Below are 16,685 nucleotides of genomic sequence, written 5' to 3' on the forward strand. Positions count from 1 at the left end.
CATACTCATGTACGTTGTTACTAGCCTGCCAGACCAGCTTGGAACTGGATTTTTTTATATTAAACCATGTGACCTGATTGTGCAGCCAGGCTTGAGATTCAGAGAAACAGCTGCAGTGTGAGTCCTCATACAAGAAAGCACATATAAAGCTAAGTTTGTCCATTTATTAATCTATCCCTTCATACTTCATGAGTAAAGCTATCATGCTACCATCTATAATAACACCCTGAAAGTGATTTCTGTGTGTCCCTTTTTCCTCTGGAGTATGACTTTGTGTCTGTGTGTATGCCTGTGTGCAAATGTGTAACTATTCCTTGCTTCTTTCATGTACGCATGTAGTGACTAACAATATGCTCGCTATTTTCTGTTTCTGGATCAAACAGTAGATTTATGCCTTCTTTTCTTTATTTTCTCCCCATGTTTTCATCGATTTTTTTTTCCTTTTCAGTAATGCATTTCATGACAAATTTCTACCACTTCTGCTACAGCAAGTGGAAGTAGGATCAGCAGAAGGCAGCTATACCATAATCACTTTTAGCTCAATAAGGAGATCTTTACAGGCAACTTTGTTCTTATTTCTTAACGGGATTAAGAAGCTCAGCTCTTTAAATTCTTGCATATAACACTGACATTTCGAGGGTGTGTTTGGACCAAGGAGTTCAAAGAGAAGGAATAAAAAAGAAAAGCCAATATGACTTTGTTTTTTACCTTGCTGCAGGAGCAGTTTGTGCAAATCGCCTATAAGCTTATTGACCTGAATCTTTGACTCCTTGTTTTCTCTGGATTTGGCTGGAGTGTAGACACTGATAGAGCACTGATAGAGGTGATTGCACAGCCCTCGGCTTTGCGTCGCACCAGACACCCCCCCTCCCTGAACCTGACATTATCTTTCCCTGGCAATACTTCTGTTCTGTTGGAGCCCATATTCCTTCAAAATTTTTAGGTTATTTTAATTCATTGCATTTTATTTATGTAGTCTTTCTGACTAAATGAAGGATACATTCATTATTTTTGGTAATCAGAGACAGAAGAGGGCATCTATGTGTTTACTTCTCCTAAGAGAACTAGAATACGCATAAGAACTCACAGCCCTACTCCTTCCAAGAATGCAATATTTACCTCTTACTGGCTTGTCTGCATGTTTGTGACACTGTTGGATTCTCGTATTCCCCAGAGGAATGGTTCCCTTATGTTCATCTGTATCACATTCAACTGAAACATCTTTAGAATACAAGGCTGGGGGACCTCACCACTCTCTACTGGCACCTGACAGGAGGCTGTAGTGAGGTAGGGTTCAGTCTCTTCTGCCATGCCTGCAGTGAGAGGATGAGAGAAAATGGCCTTAAATTGGCACAGGGGAGGTTCAGATTAATTATTAGAAAAACATTTTTCACTGTCAGGCATTAGGGTGGTGAGGCACTAGAATAGGTTGCCCAGGGAGTTGGTGGAGTCAGCATCTGTGGAGGTGTTGAAGAGGTGTCTGGATCTGGCTCTGGGTGATGGGGTTTAGGGGTTACTGATGGTGCTGGGTGGACAGCTGGACATGATGAACCCTGGTCCCTTCCAACCCTGACGATTCTGTGATTCTAATCTGCTGTACTTCTTGTTGGATGCTTGTTTGTATGGACAAAAAAAGGAAGGGGCTTCTCTGATAACAGCCTTTGAACAATGCTAAGTCAGAATTAGATTGGATCCTAGCAAGATAAAAGGAGATCTTTTTCATCTGAACATCAGCATTTGCCTTGTACTTTACCTCTTATGGTTTCTCATTCTTTACTTATGCTGGAGCTCAGAGGACCACCTGTTTTCCTTCTAGAAGAGAAAAGAGATATCTGAAAAGGTTGAAGTGGGTTTTTTTTGTATTTTTTTTCACCATTCAGTAAAGAGCATGTTAAGGCTTCCAGAATAAAAAATACAAGATTGTCCATTCTGTACTTTATTTTATTTGCTGCTAACCCATGTTTAAACCTGACAGGCCATATTGTCAGTCCAGCTTAAATTTATGTAGGCATTAAAATCAACTTTAGTTGGATTAAAAATTGACCTAAGTTAAACAAGCAAACCCTTCTTCTAATCAAGACATTAAACGCTCATCAAACAGAAAATTGTATCTCAAAAAGAAACTAGAAATCTGTGTTTCAAGAAATAAATACATAGATCCAAATGGAAAACATTATTTTAACTGTACAGAATTAAAAAGTGCAAGAAACACTTAAACAGCTTACTCAAATTTAAGCAGTTTATCAAAGCAACTCCAGTCTTTTCAGTCAGCACATTTTGGTTTTCTTAAGAACAATGAAATTCTGCATTCTATCTCAGCTAGGGATAGAATTCACGAAGGGATTATTTGGTTACAACAAGTAGTGTAATGTCCTCTTTCTAGAAAGTCACAAAACTTGAACTTGGATTGACTTAAATCTGAGGTCAAATTTGACAGAATATGAATTGCAAATTAATAAGGGTAATCTTCTTTAAAACATGAAATGCACAAATGACAAATTTCACCACATGTTCTTAGTTCATGTGTACTGTACATCTGTAATGAAGGTCCATTTTGTCTCTTTTTTGTCTTATTTGGTGGCCTTGATACAAAAATTCTGAATGTGTTTGAAGAGTTCTAAGACGTGGCTGAAAAAATTCTTGTCAGCCCAGGTCCAAAAAGCAGACTTGCTCACAGGTTGTACACTGTATTTGTATATTTGCTGTGATTTACCTCTGAAAGGATCAGTAAAAATAAACAAAGCACATTCCCCATTTATGTCATCATTGCATAAATATTGACTAGAAAAATATTACTACTGGATAGAGAAAAAGAAACACATATTTTTGACTGCTCAGTCTTTTTTCTTGGGTTTGACTCACAGAAGCCTAGACTGGTTTTGAAATCATGTGTAATGTAACATGTATGTGGGAACACACATGTAATGATAGGCAATTGGCTGCTTTTGATATTGAACCATCTCAAGGGTTGATTATTTAAAATGAAAACATCCAGTTGTTTTCAACAAAGTAAATTAAGGTTGAACTGTGTAGGAACAGGTACCTATTGATGTTATTTATGTAGTCACGTGTGGAAGTGACATAAAAACTGGATTTGAATATGATAATGATTTTAGCTGCAAAGTATAAAACGGGATGTTCTTGGTTGGATGAAGAATTCTTACAGGAGATTGAATATTTCTGCAGTAGGGATGGAACAGAATTGTTACATAATTAAATTGGAATATGAACTTGCAGAAGAGCCTTTAGACTTAGAATTTGACACTTGTTAGAATTTCTCTGAAATAATCTCTATGTTCTGCTTCAGGCTGGTTTAGAATCTCATGGATTGTTGATTTCCATTGAAATAATTTTTGAAAATTATATTAAGCAATAGTCTTTATTTGTGGCATGTAAATATCTTTTAAAATATGCTTCTGCTGCTTTTCTAATCAAGTGCTTAGAGCTATGTAGTTTGAACCCTAGGCTAGTACTTGCATATATCTAAGAGTTCTTGTATTTGAAGTTTTAATGGGGAAAGATTGAAAAGATGTGAGACTTTTTTTCCTTTTTTTAAAACTGATAGAAGCTCTTGAGTAGCCAGTACATCTGAATGATGCTCATTTGTAGCACAGGTGTTTAGAGTTTCTGCCTAAAAATTTATATATATAAAACCTATTAATAAAAAGAAAGTCAGGAATACAATGTAGAGAACACTTTCACTGTTCTGCAGAAAATACATTTGAATGAATGATCCTTGTCTTGAAAGGACTTCAAAAGCAAACAGTGGCGATAATGAGAACATATCAAACATGTAGAGAAAGAAGAAGGCCAGACTCAGTCTAGATGAATGTGCTGCACAGCAGTGTCTTTTCCCAGGAGAAAAGTGCTGTAGCCGAAATGGTTAGAAATAATTGACACTGCTTTTTAACATGATCACTGTGCTGAGATGTAATGTGTCAAGATGTCATTTCATTAAACAAAGTGGTGGTTTTAATAGGAACTAAAATAGTTTCATACCTCTATTTTGGACAGCTAACAGCTTGCACATGTGTGGGCACTTGCCAACACTTGAATATTCACAGACTGATCCTAAAAATTAGGGAAAGAGACAACGCATTGTTTCTGAGAATTGCTGGACAAATAATTCTAGGAGTGCTTAGGGAAAATGGAAACATACAGTTATTTCAAATGAGGTTTATCCCAGGAGAAATTATGATTGTTAATCAGCATGACAGAAAACAATAATTGCTTGCAAAGAAGCAAAGTATTGAGGTGATTAATATAATCTGAAGTAAAATGCAGTGGATTAACTTGTTCAAGTGCTGGTTTCTTTCAGGTACGTTACCAAATCAATCATCTGAGGGCCAGAGTTTGCTCATATTTTCTGTTTTGTAGAATAGGGTGTCTCAGTTGATTTTTATGGGCTCCACTGAAATTATTTCTGATATCAGATGAATTGATAACAGTCTGATAGTGGTAGCATCTGATCTCTTCCTCTGTTTCTCTGTCCTTGCAAGGCTTGTAGTGTAAACCCATTTGCATGGCCCTGTACTCACTGTAGTTATTTGTCTTGTCCTCATATTATTTGGCAAATATGACAAAGTGTGGAAACATCCCTCCCATATTATTTAGTATCTTTAGTCTCACAGTTCCATTACCATTCCAAAAGCTTATATAATTATCTTTTGCATTATTTTATACTCAGAATGATTTATTTCTGCTGAAACCTGTATTGCCATTACAATTATAGTTAAATACATACATAGAATACTTTAAAAAGAGGTAATTCACAGGATTAGTTAAGGCCTGTTAGATGTCATTTGTATTCTTAAGAATAGTGTGTGCTGCTAAAAAGTAAGTTACATTGAATGAATTAAGTATTTGTATTTTAAGTTGTATATGGTTTATTTCAAAGTTACTGAGTGTGGCTTTTGAAGAGAGGTTCCTGGCAACAATCCTCAGCTTACAGTGTGTTTCTTAGGATTCAAGGGCAGGATTATCAGTGTGTGTAAGCTCTGTTACTGGTTGCAGGCACTGAGATAAAGTGAGTAACAAAGGACAGTTTTTGATTGCTGATCTATAGTTTCTGAAGCTCTGGTTCATAAGTATAGTCTCAGAATCCTTGTTTGGTTGGATCTAGAATTACTGCCGCTGTAGACTGTGGCAGGAAGGAGGAGGCCCCCTCCCCCTTCACAGCCAGTCACACTGGTCTGTCACCATCCATGAGGTTGTGTCCTTGCCAAATGAAAGCCCACAGCAAGTGACTCCCCAAGTCTTTGCATTGCATCTATTTTCTCCTTTGGCAATACAGAGCGCTACAGGCTTTGCAACACTTTATTTCTGAACTGATTTATTATAATTGAGAAGTGATGTTTCACTCTGAACAGCTGTATGAGGATGTTAACAATTTAAGTTTACATTTGTGCTTCCAAGAAGAGGGAGAACAAACTGAATTTCAAACTTTTATTGTTCTCTCACTTTCATAGAAGCTGCTTTTTGTGACTGTTACAGTCCTTCACCCAAAGCTATTTTGTCTGATGATAAAGTCATGCGTGTATGAGGCTTGCACGTTTTTCATCTCTTTTGTGACCTTATCTTTTGTGAGCGGCTTCTGTGAAGGTATCCTAACTATAGGAAGCACCTGGTAAACATACATGATATCTATGCCGTGATAAGCAGTTGCGAACAAGAAAGCAGATCTGTCAGTTCTGAACTGTTCATTGTTAAAAATACTTTGTTGATTTAGCTGATTGCAAAATGCATTATAGAGTGCCTAACAGCAGCTATAACATTCCCAGTCAAGAAAGTTCAATAGTTATATTGTATGAGACTTTTTGTAAGAGCCTAATACTGATAGGAACAACATGGATTAAAACAGCAGGCTTGAGAAGAACTGCTAACCCATGTGCTTCTATAAAATACCACAACTACTTGTGGTACAAGCTGATTAAGTACAAATTGGGAAGTCTTTAATTTGTTAAAAAGATTAAAGTGAAATTACTTGTTAATATTCAAGTCTCTCTTTTCCCGCTTGTCAGTGTTGTCAGAGAAGTTGGAGTTCTCTCTCATGTTTCTGGTAGTATGTCTCTTTTACAGTCTTTAGATTTCCTGACCAGCTTTACCACCTCGAATTACAGTGGGTTGTCTGTTGGATAAACATTAGGCTATTTAAACCACATTAAAATCTTGAGCTGTTTTTGAAGACAACAGAAACAGTCAATGCTGGGAAGAAATTATAAGGTCAAGATGAAAATTCTATCCACATTACACACTGAAGTTGTTTGAATAAGACCGGGTTGTTTTGTTTTTTTTTTTAGTTATGCAGTATTTTGTGTATTCAGCATTTCAGCATAAGTCAGATTTGTTTTCCCCAACTTTAGCTGACTAAAGATAGGTTCCTAGTCTAAGCTGTGTGTTTAAGAGGATGATTCATTTCAGCTCTCTCAGATACCAAGAGGGGTCCAGATTCATCCTAGAACAGGATGAATCACTCAGGAGGTTTTGTTCTTCCCTGCCCATAGGAGTGTCTACGTAAGCAGTCTGGACTACCTTAACTTTCAGGCATCTAAGGCTAGAGGTGATGAGTTCTGCCAAATGTGTAACTTTAATACCAAGTTAATACCAAGAAGTAGTGGAAATTCCAGTAGATTTACTTGACTCATTACTGAACATATTTTATGGTATAATATGAGTATTTTTCATGCAACAGTCATTTAAAGGAGAGAATTCACTTACCAGGCTTGGTTGCTAAGAAGCAACTGCTTAAACCTGCTTAAACAAAAGCAGGTTTTGGTTCATTTTAGAGTACTTACACCACTCTTTGGTGTTGATGGGAAAAAGTTATTCACCCTTTAACTTAAATACAAAGTGTAATTGAGCAGCAAAGTAAACAAAAAGTGTGAGAAAATAAAAAATAATGGGATTAGACAGGAATCAGCAGGTTAGTAGCAAATGGGTAGTATATATAGGCAAAAAGGACATGATTGGACTTGGAAGAAAGAAATAATTAATGTCCTGGATCCAGTTAAATGTCTACACCTGTAAACTGAAGAAAAATGCAATCAGTTCTAAAATGAATATTAAAAAATAGTCTTAATGAGAGTGAAAAGTAGTCAGTGACTGAACAGAAAGCGTAAACAATGGAAAGAAAATAAATTCTGAGAGGAAATAAACTCCTTTGTGCTAAACAAATGTTAGCTGCTAAAATAGCTTTAAATATGGGGAAAGAAAAGAAAATAAGCTTGAGAGATGTGCTTTCTTGTCAGCTCTTCTGCTAAGCCTCCTTTTGGCTTTTTAAAGTTGCAGTGTCTCCAGGACCAAATGGGTTGTCTTGGTTGCCCATTTCAATCTGACCTTGATGCTCAGCTGAGCCTGGGATAAACTTCACTCCCTGAAGGATTCGGAAATTGACAGTAATGTACCATTTGTTGGTTTCACAAGTAGATTGGAGTCATGTGGGGGAGCAGGAGAAATCAGTGTGGTGATATTTCAGGTGTGTAATGCATGCACTTGGCAGTTGAGAATAGTAGAAAATATCAATGAAAATAATTAAGAATACTTGTAGATGCAGAGCAAAGTTTTCCTTAATGTAAATTCTACACTTTTTATTTACTCTATTTGCACAAGACGTGCATCAATTAATTAAAACTTGACTGTGAAAACCATGTAATATTATGAATATATGAAACACTATACTTCATGAAACACAGAAAACACAAGTTAATGGAAAGTTAAGTCATCTTGCTAGCATACATTTTCAGATTTTTCCTCATCTTCCAAGTACTTAATTACTGTGTGCTATAGTTTTTGTACCTTAGCAGTTGTTCTGTCCTTTTGCTTTTCATCCCAATATTTTCACTTGCCTTTGTCCTCTTTTAATTCTAATAGTTTCACTTATGTTTTGGTTAGTTGCACTGACTGGAAGAATGCTGAAATTTGCATGCTAAAAACAGGTTGGCATATATTATAACCTGGGAGAAAATAGTATTTTGGAGGTTAAATTTCCCAATTAACTGTGCTTCTTTTCTGTATAAAAGAATAACTATTTCTAGATTATGCTGTTATTGTTCTGATTTAGTATATACAGCTCTGTTACATACAGTGGAAGAAAAACATTTGCATTCTATACAAAGAACATTCTAAGAACTGTGTTACTTAGATACCTTGAGTTAGAAAACAAGAATTGCCCTTGTTGTGAAGTGCTTTCCAACATTTTTGAGAAAACTGGAGTTGATCATGCCAGGTCTGAACTTAGGAAAAATTTATTTTGTGTCTCTTCAATGAAAGACAAATTTTTGCTGCTTTAAGTTGATATGAATATAGAAAAATGGAGGTAAAATTGTCCAACAGGTTCTTCAGTCCACCCAAAGAAAGCAGAGATCTGATTACTACAAAGTAACTATACAAATGCTAATTCAAAATAGGCCAGTTGCTTAAAACCAAATAATTGCTAAAACTGCGTAGCAGAAACTTGATAGCTTTTTCAGCACATGAGTACATTTAGGACTTTCTTCTGAAAAGTGATGTCAGATTGAGCTGAAGCATGTGAACTTCAAATGGCTACAGTTATAGAGTCAATTTAAAACAAAGATTATACTAGGTATTTGTGTTGTATTCAAGTTTTACTTTACACACTACAAGTGCATATGAATATTCTGGACTATGTTTTTAGTACCACAAGTTCACTGAACTATAGTTTTGTAATCAAACTCTGGAGTGATTATAGTATTGTGTTTGCATGAGTAGTAGTTTCTTAGACTTCATATTTGAAAAGCTGTGTTTTATGAATGCAAGGAAGAATGTGTTATTACGAGACTGTACATGTGCACATGAAGTTAATACTTTATAGTGTTTGTATATAATCATGTACTTGAAAACTCTGGGTCACAATCTTATCTGGTATAAATATAGCTCCAGTGATAACGTATGGGGATCTGGCATAGTTTGTTGTAATCACATTTCTTTACCTATGTTGCTAATTAAAGCTTTTGTTATCATGAGTGGGGAAAAAATTAAAAGTTACTGCTTAATTGCTGTGCTTTTTGCTCCTTCTTGGTCTCCTGTTGTTAAATCAACAAAGGGTCTGATTTTTCAGTTTGTAAAATACACAGTATTTGTTTTTCTAGTGCTGTCACTTTTTTGTGGGAGATCATTTTTTAGCAAGTGTCCTTCAAGTGTGATACAAAAAATTAAACCATATTCAATCCTATTTGACTGAAGTAGTTAATTGCGTAGATTTGGTTTTTTCTCTCAGTTTTTCTTAGTGTCTTCCTATGCATGAGTTTCTTGAGTAGGTTAGTATTAAAAAATAAAAAATAAAAAAAAAAATCTACAAATGAGTAAAATCCAAACCTGAAAAAGCCTTTAAAGATGTAACTTAATGTGTTACTGTGGCCAGAGTGTTTTGTGTTCATACCTGAACCTCTCATCTTCAGTATAGTTTTCATAGTGGTTGTTTCAAAGTATTTTGGCTTGGAGCTTGCCTGGTTTATTTGTTTACCTGAAATAACTGCACTTTCAACAAGCAGTTCTTCAAATAAAAATTAAATGGTCATCTCCAAAAATGTGACCTTATCATGATTCTCTGTGTGTTTTGTATATGACCTTGTAGTGGGTAGTAACAGAAGGCAGACGGACATTTTCAGGTACTTCTGGATGGTGAAAATCTGAAAATTTATCAAAGATGTATTATTTCTTTAAATAAAGCTTTATAGGGAGAAAATTACTTTAGGGACCTGCTGGTATATTATGACTTTAAGGGCAAATTCCTTAAATGCTGAAATACTATGGATTAGCTTTTCATTAGTTGTGTGAAAAAGCAAAGTGTTTAGTGGACCATGTTTTTGTTCTGCGTGTCATTTATCTGCGGTGCGTAAGAAACACTGAGGTGTCAATTCAAGAAAACCAGTAGCTGAAAAGTTCCTGGGGGTTCACAAGCTGATTTCTGTCTCTCCTTTGTACATACAGACTCAGTGACTTTATGTGCCTTGGTTAACACAATTAGGTGCAAGTTGTGATTCTGTTTTTTAAGCATATGGAGTAAACAGTTTTCCAAGATTTTCTGTGCGTGGAACTGGAAGTACTGGATACTCAGGGCTTCTTTGAGTCAGTGGGAACTCGTGAATGTTTATGTGTCTAATTTTTTTTTTTTCATTTTCTCTCTCTTCATAGATACACATGTTTTCACTTAGTCATGTAAGCAGTTGTTTGAATATTACAGGAGCTTTACTTGAAAGTCGCTATTGGAATATGTCAATATGGTATTTTTTTATGGTGTTTCAGGCAATGAAGAAGGCATCCAGGAGGCAGCAGAATCTGATGGTGATGCAAGGTCAGAGAAACCAGGGCAGCTTGCTGTGGAGACTGAAGATTGGGATGGGCCAGGTAGGGAAAAACAACTGAAAGCCAAGAGAAATTTCTTGAACTAGACTACAATATTTGTTCATTTCATGATTTTAGTAGATTGTTATGCTTTGCATTTATTTTTAATGGACTATCTCTTTTATGATCCTTTGGGTTCCAGGATATTGGGAGGTAAGTACTATGATGAAATTCTTGAATAAAAAAATGGCTTTTGTTAAACTATTTTGTAAATTGTTCAACATAAAATGTCTTGTGTACTTGTTTGATGTAAAGAAAGATTTTCTTGCTGCTTAGAATTTTAGGATTAAAATTTCTCCATAAATTCTTTCTTCCATGGTTGGATTAAGGGAGAAGCACTTCTCTGTTCTCTGAGGTTAGAAGACCACCCAGAAGGTTTGGTCTCTTCTCAAGCTTTATGCCAACATTTAGCAACATGTTTAGCTTAAAAAATATGTATGATGTCCACTAACATTTTCAAGGAGCTTTTTTTACCTGTTCGAGTCTGATAGAAATAATTCAGCACACCTGGTCATTGGTTTCAGTGGAAAGAAAAACTCAGACTGCAGTCAATGGAGCATTAGAACTTCACATTAAAACAGTAATTCAAGGTAACATTTTCTGCTATGTAAGTGAAGATGGTGCAAGCATAACATTGCTAAGATGTAATGGTAATATGGAAATACTTTCAAGTGTCTGTTCAATATAAATATGTAAAACCTCTCTTGTACTGTAAAAGTACCTAAGGCAAAGGGGTAAATTGTATTTCTCAATTAGGCAATTCTGCAGTTGAATGCAGTGTTTTCATGGGCATGGACTTGGGAATAGGCCTTAAAAATCCATTATATTGACCATAATTTAATAAAACTGTTGCAAAATGTGCATCTGAAGCCAAACACGCTCTAGCAATAGCTGTATCTCTTATGGAAATTTTCCCTCAAAAGGATGAGCACATCAGAAGAGAATTCCAGAACCGTTCTATCAATAATTTATAATGCAATAATAATATTTCATTAAAAAAATTCCTATATTTCAATCACATTTTCATCCTTGCTTGATTTTGCAAATTACTGTATGCTCTTCATGAAGAGAAGAACAAAACTAATGGCAATTTTCTGAAACCAGTAGCTGGAAAATACAATGCAAACAAAAATGAAGACATAGTATATCTAATTATTATGATATAATTTAAAATGTTTTCATGATAATACACAAAGAACTTGATATTCTGTATAAAGTACTATGGTGTTATATGAAAATAAGGTTTAGTAATTATGCTACTGTACATGTAAAATAATGCAAAATATATCTGTGATGTAGCAGAATGGCCTTTTTTAGCTGCATAGCAGATTTAAAGGCTGTCAGAATTTACCATATGACTTGTTTTTAATTTTATTATAAATAAAATCTATCTGAAATTTGTAATTTTTTGTTGCATTTTTTTAGTGTTTTTCAGCATAGTTGAATGTGCATTTTGTGGGCTGTTACTGCTTTTTGTATGTGCTACCTTATTCAGAAGTTTCTGAGATCTTTTCTGACTCTGTGGAGTAAAAGGTGATCTTTTCATTTTGTTGGGAAAAAAATCAGTTCAACAGTAGAATGAGCGTACTTCTTGTAACATTTATGGATAGCTTTGACATGGGCTAAGATGGAAATCAAAGCTGAATGTGGGAAAATTTCTTTTGACTTCTGAAAACTGATGACCACTAGTATCAGCATCTATATTTTGTTTAAATATTGATTCTTTACATGGGTATAATAGATATGAAGAAGAGAAATGGCTATATACCACATCCCATATTCTCCATCACACATGAAATGAAGTTGGTTACACTTGACATGGTAAAAGGAGAAATCAACAGAAGATCATTTTCAACCATGCACTACAAAGATAACCTCTTTCAGATTTTTGGAAAAACCCAAACTAACAAAGCATGAAATATTCTGCCTATTTAGAAACATATTTTAGCACAAACACAGCACAAACAGAGCCATTGAAAACATCCAAAAATTCAACAAATTTACCAACTATCAGTAGAGGCACAACCTCAAAGGGCAGATGATGATACATTTTTTGTTATCTGAGCTGTCTCTGGCCTCCTTGGTAAGGAAAGTTCAATCTCTGAGAGGTGGAACTTCTCAGAATCCAACAACTATATTCTGCATGATACAAGTTGCTGTCAACTGATAATGTGAACTGTGACAACTCAGGAATTTATATAAATAGTAGAGCTGTTTTGTTATTTTAATATTTTATGTCTTTTTTTAGCACTAAGGGAACATATTGTGACTTTCAGAGCCAGTACTTGCCAGGAACTGAAAAATTAAGCTTCTGGCATTAATTAGAATTTTATTTTGTTTGAAAATTTGCATTGTTAAGTGATTCACATGCATTCTTAAGTCTTTGTAATTAGAATATTTTTATGAACAAAAATCTAAAGTTAAATGTGCTGTAGCTTCAAAGAGTTTCTGCTGAAGCAATATTTCAGATCAGAGTCTTGTGACCTTCATTGGCCATCAAGGAATTTCAGAGATACTGCCTACTCTGTGTAGCTGCTTTGAGGGTTACCTGAATGTTTTTCAACTACCCTTAGTTTCCATCTTCAATTTTTAAAATTTCCTGTCCAGTGAAACAGCTTTGAAATAATGGAAACTAGTGTCAATAGACTGTATATGAACACACACAGTGAAGGACCCGATCATTTTTGTTTTATAACCAACAGCAAAAGTCCAAGGAATAGAAAGCAAGAATAGCAAGACTGGATTTAAATCCCTTTTATGTAAAAATATTGAGTTTTTAAATGTGGAAGCAGAAGTAATTTTATTGCCTTATGTCTTCTATTTGCCTTGGTACATGGAGTTACATAGTTCTGTAACTTTGTATTATTGTTAAGATGTCAGTGAATATGAAGGCAGTGCTTTAAAACATAACAAACAGAAAGATCTCCTACATGGCTTCTACAGATCACCCATCATATTACAGAATATGATCACTCTGGTTTCTACTGAACGTATGGTTCATGTAGGAGAACTTCCTTAAAATCTCTGAAAATTTTAGATATCAATCACCTCAAGTAAAATATTGTTAAGCAGATATAAGGAAATTATATATTCTATGGCATCTTGAAAGATAAATTGCTTACAGATTTGGAAATGGTTTTCTGTTTATCATTATCCAGTGGTCATGCTTGCAGTGGTGGATACAAGTTCAGTCCACCATACTTGTCATTATAAGAGACAGCAAGTCTGAACTCTGTCAAAAAGGAGAAAAGGTTTGATTTCAGAAGTACAAATTATAACTTGGAAGAGTTTAAGAACAATTTTTAGACTTTCCAAAAGTTATAATAGAAGTGAAGGCAACACTGATATTACCTAGAAGATAAGTTAAAAAAAATCCGCACAAACCCAAAAAATTCCAAGTGGATGTAACCAGATGCTAGAACTATAATATGAGGCTAAAAGGAAAAAAAAAAAGGAAGGAAAAAAAAGCCCCTGATAGATAAAAACCTATCAGTAGCTTCATTAATATCAGTAAGATGACATTTTAAAATGTGGTAAGAAAAAAATAATTAGAAAATGGATATTGATCTATTACAAGTCATGGCTCAGTAGTTAGAGGGGACAGGTAAAAAGGTAAAGTGTTTCTAGTCTGCTTAAAACATTTGTGCTGGAAAGCCTATTTGACAGTATGTGATGACTGTACTTCTGTACTACCTAATTTAAGCAGTTTGATGGTTTGAATTTAACTTTTTTTAGGAGCTAGATGACCCAGCTCAAGTGAATGACTTTAGTTTCGAAAAAGTTTTGACATGATTTCTCAAATGTGTTCAAAACAGTAAAAGATGGTGTGGGTAGTGACAGACCTGTCCACATGGCAGTGGACTCACTGGAAATAAGGGGATAAATACTGTAAGATGCTTTTATTAAGTGGGGGTTAGTAGGAATGCCAATCTGTATGGCATATAGAAAAAAAATGTCTGTAAAACCAGCATAACATGTAATGTGAGCTGAAGTATATTTAGTTACTTGCGATATGTTTAAAATTTTTAGAAGTTCTGTATAATGGGTAGATATTGCTATTGGCAGACCTGAATAACTTGCCATGTTAGCTGCAGAAATATTTCCGTTTCAGAGTAATTAAAGTTATGGGCTTATGAGAAGGTAAATAAATATTTTCATAGAATTTTTACAGTTGTAGACCTGTAGGAGCATCAGAAAACAGGGCCTCTGAAAAAGTCTTGAGAAACTGGGGTTGAGCCAAAAAGAGAGGGTTGTGACTAAAGGGTATGTTTGGCTTCTCAGATGCTTTTCTGGTCAGCAGTCTTGTTTGATGCTGAAACAGACCCATATTCTGTGTCCTGTGGTCACACTTCAAGAATTATGTTAAAATTTGTAGCAGGTTTAGAGGAGAGCCACTAGAAAGTTGAAAAGACTGGTATTATGGAAAAGTCTAGGTCCTTTCCCTATTTATTTTATCAAAGATACATTAAAGTTATATTAAAGGGCAATCTGATTGCAAACTACTTTAAATTCAGAGTGAAAATCTGATAACAATGGGCGCACCTCTTTCTAACAAAGTATCAGAAGATTAAATGGATGTTGAAGCTCCACAGTTTCAGACACAAAGAATAGATTTTAGTCCTTAAAAAGTCATTATTGAAACATTTTATGAAAAGTCACTTATCTGTCATTAGAAATATTTGCATTCAGGATGAGATATTTTCCTAAAGAACATGATCAAGTTCTGTGGCAAACACTGGCCTTTTAAAATGTGATAGATATCACTGGGGCAGAAATCAGACTGACTGACCATGCTAGTTCCTTGTAACTAAAATGAAATTAATAAATGAGTATACTCTCTATTGCTTTTAGAAATACTGTACTATTTGGGTGCATTTTAATGAATAAATACAAGGAGGACTCATATAAGCAATTCCCAATTTTTATTTCTTCAGTAACTGTTTACTAAAGTTATGTTAAGAATGTTAACTTCTTTGTGCTTTATTCTGCAATTCTCAATTACTCTGTAGTGAGAAAATGAAACAATAGAGTTGAAGACAACATATACTGATTCTGTAATATGCAAGGGAGTGTTTTTTCCCTGTTGACAGATGAGACACAATTTTATAGTACTAAGCCAAAAAGTTTTCCCAAATCCAGTGCACCATCCTGTGCACTCCATTCTTTTGACTTTCTTCCTGCAATTCCAACAAACAATGAGGGCTTCAGCCATCAGTGAAGTTGCATCTGGTTTTTAAGATAGATAGGTTTTTAAGACATGGTTACCAGTTGAGGAACTAAGTAAAGGGCATTTCCAAAGGTGAAATTACTGCCATTAGAAAAGTCTTGGTTCTAAGGAAGAATTGGATCTCTTCTTAATTCACATGCACTGCACTAGGTTGCCCTTATGTCTTATGTGAGCTCTTACTTTTGTAGCCATAAAGGTGCATGGCTTTCTTATAGGATGTGCTGATTTTGTCAGCTGGATAGCTTAAAAGTCAGTCTCAGAATGTCTTTTGAATTGTACCTGAATTCTGCTTAGAAAGTGAGAAAATGTGATTTGTCTACATGTCCAAAAAAAAACTGAAAAAAAAACCTGAAAAAAAACAAATGAAGAAGCCCCTACCATGCAGTAAAATAAGTAAAATAAGACATAAAACTCTTATTGGCAGTTCACGGTGAGTTTTCCATCTCTACAAAAAGGGAAAATTTTCTATATGTGAAATCCTGCCTCCAGTAAATCAACAGGACTTCTGCTATTGGCAGTAGTAAATCAGAATGAAGTTGCAACTCATGTTGCTCATTTCAGCAGACTCATCATCATTCCTACACATGTATCAGGGAACTATTGGAAATAGTACTAAGGATAGCTAAATATAGCATATTATAGTTTCTTTTAATTTCTCTTTCAGGTTGGTGTTTTTTCTTAAAATGCATCAGAAATTTTAAGAAAACTAGTACACTGGAAATTTAATAGCAGTTCAAAATGATGTTACATTGAGCTATGCTGCTGTTAATACTCAACGAAAGATAGAAACAGTTGTTCATGTGAATTCTGGTGTATTGCTTTAGTGAGTTGTAGATCAGAAAATTGTAGTGAACATTAGGCATGCCAGATTCACATTTTTACCTGCTATAAAAGGTAGTTTGAAAGGCTTTTCTGTATAGATTTCCTGTAACCATTCATAAGAATCACTGCAAATATGTATTGATTGTTTGGTTTGCTCTGCATTATTTAGTAATACTATAAAAAGTTTGGGTTACAAAGTAAAGCTGTATAATACAGAGTGGTTGGTAGACCACTGCAAGATGGAAATAGACATTAATGATAGCCTTTCACTCCC

General features: G+C 34.9%; 1 protein-coding gene across 2 annotated transcripts in view; it reads left to right on the forward strand.

The window, feature by feature from the left end:
* ZFPM2 (zinc finger protein, FOG family member 2) overlaps positions 1 to 16,685 on the forward strand; it is a 305,189-nt gene that overhangs the window by 60,994 nt on the left and 227,510 nt on the right. For both annotated transcript variants that reach the window (XM_015618940.1, XM_015618941.1), the window contains one exon: positions 10,264 to 10,365. In XM_015618940.1, the coding sequence (XP_015474426.1) occupies positions 10,264 to 10,365 (102 nt within the window). The remainder of the gene's footprint in view (positions 1 to 10,263; positions 10,366 to 16,685) is intronic.

This window comes from Parus major, chromosome 2, assembly GCF_001522545.3.
Source record: "Parus major isolate Abel chromosome 2, Parus_major1.1, whole genome shotgun sequence".
NCBI classification, from domain to species: Eukaryota; Metazoa; Chordata; class Aves; order Passeriformes; family Paridae; genus Parus; species Parus major.